Source organism: Crotalus tigris, unplaced genomic scaffold (genome assembly GCF_016545835.1).
Source record: "Crotalus tigris isolate CLP2741 ecotype Arizona unplaced genomic scaffold, ASM1654583v1 scf7180000017596.1218436, whole genome shotgun sequence".
Lineage (NCBI taxonomy): Eukaryota > Metazoa > Chordata > Lepidosauria > Squamata > Viperidae > Crotalus > Crotalus tigris.
The window spans coordinates 336,781-341,151 of NW_024096501.1; the positions used below are offsets into that span (position 1 = coordinate 336,781).

The 4,371-nt window shown below is 64.2% G+C and overlaps 1 protein-coding gene across 1 annotated transcript; it reads left to right on the forward strand.

Annotated features, from left to right (window-relative positions):
- Nucleotides 1–1,837: 1,837 nt before the first annotated feature.
- On the forward strand, nucleotides 1,838–3,445 carry KCTD12 (potassium channel tetramerization domain containing 12). Its single transcript, XM_039365712.1, has one exon. The coding sequence runs from the start codon at nucleotides 2,258–2,260 to the stop codon at nucleotides 3,296–3,298; it is 1,041 nt and encodes a 346-aa protein (XP_039221646.1). The 5' UTR covers nucleotides 1,838–2,257; the 3' UTR covers nucleotides 3,299–3,445.
- The last annotated feature ends 926 nt before the right edge of the window (nucleotides 3,446–4,371 follow it).

A 4,371-nucleotide genomic window follows, 5' to 3' on the forward strand; every position in this document is an offset into this window, starting at 1 on the left:
AGTGTTCCAATATCTCAGGGGCAGCCACACACAGAGAAAAAGGTCAACCTATTCTGCAAAGCATCTGAAGGCAGAACGAGAAGCAACGGATGGCAACTAATCAAGGAGAGAAGCAACCTAGAACTAAGGAGAAACTTCCTGATCGTGAGAACAATGAAACAGTGGAACGACTTGCCTCCAGAATTTCTGAATGCTCCAGCAGTGGAGGTTCTTAAGAAGAAGAGATTGGACAGCCATTCATCCGAAATGGTATAGGGTTTCCTGCTTGAGCATGGGGTTGGACTAGAAGATCTTTAAGTTCCCCTTCCTTTTTATTCTGTTATTCTGCTGTTCTAATAGTTTCCTGCTTGAGCACAGGGGGGTTGGTCTAGAAGACCTCCAAGGTCCCTTCCAACTCTGTTATTCTACGTTCTACTTTCACCTGACCAGCCACTCTTTAAGTAAGTTATGATGGGGGGGGGAAACACCCTTTTTATTCCAAGCACAACTGTATAGTTATAATGTGGAAGAGCCTCATTCGGGCACATCTTTTGGCAATGAACAGAATTCATCGCCCTATCAGCAGAGCGCTCTTAGGAACCTTTCCAAATCTTGCCCCATTCAGAGCCTCGGTACGCTCATGACTGTTACTGCCCCCTATTGTGTATTGCACAATGTGCCGTAAGCACATTGGGGATCTTCTGGGATTCTGGAGGAGGGCGCCGAGAGTTTGGACGGCAACTTTCAAGAGCTAAGAAATGGAAAAGTAGCTGCTGGAATTAGGGGAAGGGCCGGTGAAGGGGTAGGCCAGTGGTGGCGAACCGATGGCACGGGTGCCAGAGGTGACACTCGGAGCCCTCTCTGTGGGCACATGTGCCGTTGCCCCAGCCTCCCCTCCCCCCACGACCCCCCTCCTCACCAGCAGCCCCCCTGGAGGAGAGTCGCCCCTGAGCGTGGCCCACGTGGAGCAGCACAGCCAAGGACATGGCAGCGTAGACAAGCCTCTGCCCTCACGCCCCATTGCACACAGTTGATGCTGTAGAGCGCAGGCAGAGGGTGTGGCCACCATGGCGCTGCTGGGCTGCCTGGGCGATCTGTGGTGGGCCCTGGAGGCGGTGAGTGGCCCTGCGGGCAGGCAGGGTGGGGACGGGGTGGGGACAGAGCGGGGGCACAGCAGGGGGTGGAGCAGGGGGGCAGTTTTTCGGGCAATAGGGGTAGGCAAAGCAAAATAACAGAATAACAAGAGTCGGAAGGGAGCTGGGAGGTCTTCTAGTCCAACCCCCCAACTCAAGCAGGAGACCCTCTACCATTCCAGACAAGTGGCTGTGCAATTTCTTGTGAAAAGCCTCCAGGGATGGAGCGCCCACAACTTCGGAAGGCAAGCCCTTCTACTGGTCTCGGCACCTCGGGAGAAATCTCCCTCAAGGCCCGAACGTCGTCTGAATCAGCTTAGAAAGTAAAAGCGGAGCGTCGGCTCTACTCTTATTTCAGGAATGGAGAGAAAGGGAGGGGGGGGGAGGCGGAGGAAGCCAGCCCAGAAACTAGGAGCGGAGAGCCCGACTCTCTCTCTCTCCGCTGTCTGGCAGTCCCGTGGGGCCAGCCGTCACCCCGCGAGGAGCGGAAAATTCCCACTCCCGCGCCTCCACGCTCCCCCCCCGCGACGACCCTGACCACCCCTCCGCCTCTGCCAACCCCCAAGCCAGGCTCCTCCCCAGGCGGGTCGCGGCAGCCCAAGGGACACGCGCGGGGGGTTCACGCGCGGGGGGTTCACGCGTGGGGAGTTCACGCGTGGGGGGCTCGCGCGGAACCGCCAAGGCCAGCGACCTCCGGAGCGGGGGGGGGGTCTGCAGCATCCCTGCAAGCGCCGCTGCCGGGCACCCTCCAAAACAGCGGCTGAGCTCCAGCGAGGCCCGGCTGGGCGCTCGGGCGTGGCGGCCGCGGCTCCGCGCACTGGAGGAGGCAGCGCGCAGGGGAAGCGCCCGAGCAGCGACGTCAGCCTCCGGCCGCCTCCGGCTCCTCCGCTCGCTCCTCCCGCCGGTGGCAGCGCGGCGGCGGCGGCGCTACATAAAGCCCGCCGCGCCGACCGTTTCTCTGGCTGGCCGGCAGTGCCCGGAGGCCGGAGCCCAGCGGAGCCCCCCCCCACGCCCCAGCCGCGCAGGAGGGACCCAGAGACGTCGGGGTGGCGGCAGAACAGCCCAGCTGAGCCGGGTGCGACGGTCACAGCCCCGGGGAGCGCAGGAGGCGGCGGCGGAGGAGAGCCTCCTCGCCCGGGACAGGCATGGCCTTGGCCGACAGCGCCCGCGGGCTCCCCAACGGCGGGGGCAGCGGCGGCGGCGTCCGGAGCAGCGGCGGCGTCGGTCCTCGAGCCCCCGCGGCCTCTGAGCTGGCTTCTCCGCCGTCGTCGTCGTCGTCGTCGGGGCCCATCCCGGAGATCGTGGAGCTGAACGTGGGCGGCCAGGTGTACGTGACCCGGCGAGGCACGGTGCTGTCGGTGCGGGGCTCGCTGCTCTGGCGCCTCTTCTCGCAGCAGGAGCCGGCCGAGCTGCCCCGCGACGCCAAGGGCCGCTTCTTTCTGGATCGCGACGGCTTCCTCTTCCGATACATCCTGGACTACCTGCGCGACCAGGAGCTGGTGCTGCCCGAGGGCTTCCCGGAGCGCAACCGCCTGCGCCGGGAAGCCGAGTACTTCCAGCTGCCCGAGCTGGTGCGCCGGCTGGCGGCTTCGGGCTACTCGCCGGGCCCGCCGGGGCGCTTCGCCGGCCTGCTGCGCGACTCTTCGGTCTGCGCCGACGAGCCTCCGGCGGGGCTGAGCTACCTGGAAGCGGACTTCACCGAAGGGCCGGCCCCGGCGGCTTCTCCCACCTCGGGCCGCAGCCCGTCGGGGGGGCCGCCGCCGCCGCCGCTGGCCGCCTCGCTCTCGCTGGACGCCGGCGGGGGCGGCTCGGGCGGGCGGCGCTCGGGCTACATCACCATCGGCTACCGGGGCTCCTACACCATCGGGCGGGACGCGCAGGCCGACGCCAAGTTCCGACGGGTGGCGCGCATCACGGTGTGCGGCAAGACGGCGCTGGCCAAGGAGGTCTTCGGCGAGACGCTGAACGAGAGCCGCGACCCGGACCGGCCCCCCGAGCGGTACACGGCCCGCTACTACCTCAAGTTCAACTTCTTGGAGCAGGCCTTCGACCGGCTGAGCGAGGCCGGCTTCCGCATGGCCGCCTGCTCTTCCACCGGCACCTGCGCCTTCGGGCCCGAGCAAGGCGGCCCCGCCGAGGACAAGATCTGGACCAGCTACACCGAGTACGTCTTCTGCCGCGAATGAAGGCGCCCGGCGAGAAGAAAGCCGCCGTCTGAGGGGCTGTGGCGGGAGACAGACCGGACCCTCGCCGGGGGAAACAACAACAACAACCCCGCTTTGCCCTGCCCGGCTCCCTCCCCGTCTTTTCCGGCCCGCCGGCACCGGCGCTGCCCTCCCCGTCCAGCAAAGCAGCTCTTTCGACGGCCTTTGGACCAGAACTGTGGCTCTCCGTCAGCCGGGCCCCCTCGCGGGCCCTTGGGTCCAAATGGGTCCAAACGGTGCCCTCTTCCCCAGTGTAAAACATCCCGACCCCCCCAACAAGATTTCCCAGCCGTTCCCCTTGTGGAGAGGATCCCCTTCCCCTTCCCAGACCGGACGAGTGAGGGGGGGGGCTGGCCAGCAATGGAGACTCTCTGCTGGCCCCCCCTGCTCCAATGTTGGCCGAGGTGGGTCGGTTGGCTTCTCCCTTTGCTGCTGCTGCTGCACCCCACCGCTCCCCCTTTCTGGTCTGCTTCTTTGGCTACCCCCCCCCCCCGGACTCTTAGCTTTTGGCCGAAGCTGCCGGGGAGAACGAGCTGAGAGGAATGGAGGGGATTTCCGTGGGCATCCCAGCGCCTTGGCATCTTTAAACGCCTTGAAGCAGCCTCTCCCGACGGAGAGGGGTCCAGCTCGTCACCCTGCCTCTGTAACCAGAAGGCGAGCTTTGCGCACTGGGGCTGGGGGTGGCAGGCTGGGGGGTGGCGCGGCTTCCCAGGTCCGGAATGGAAGAGGCAGCCTTCCAGGGACTGAAGCCCTGGCCTGCTGCAGCAATTCCTCCCTGCTTGTGGTTAGGGAGCCGGCAGATGGGGCTTCGGGGCCGATTGATGAAGTGGGGTGCTCTCAGAGCACTGTTGGGGGCGCCTCTGCAAAGGCAGCCAGGAGACGAGGTTGAAGACCCCTCCTCATCTTCTTCTTCAGTGTAAAAACAGAATTCTGCGTGTGCTTGAGGAAGTTGGCTGGCATTTTCATCAGACGGTGCTACAACAATAACGAAAGAAACACACACACACTCACACCAGAAAAATCTTGATTTTTTTTTTTTCTCGAGGATCAGGATG

Excerpts from the sequence above, each read along its gene's own strand:
- KCTD12 (XM_039365712.1), top strand. The coding sequence starts at position 2,258 with ATGGCCTTGGCCGACAGCGCCCGCGGGCTCCCCAACGGCGGGGGCAGC.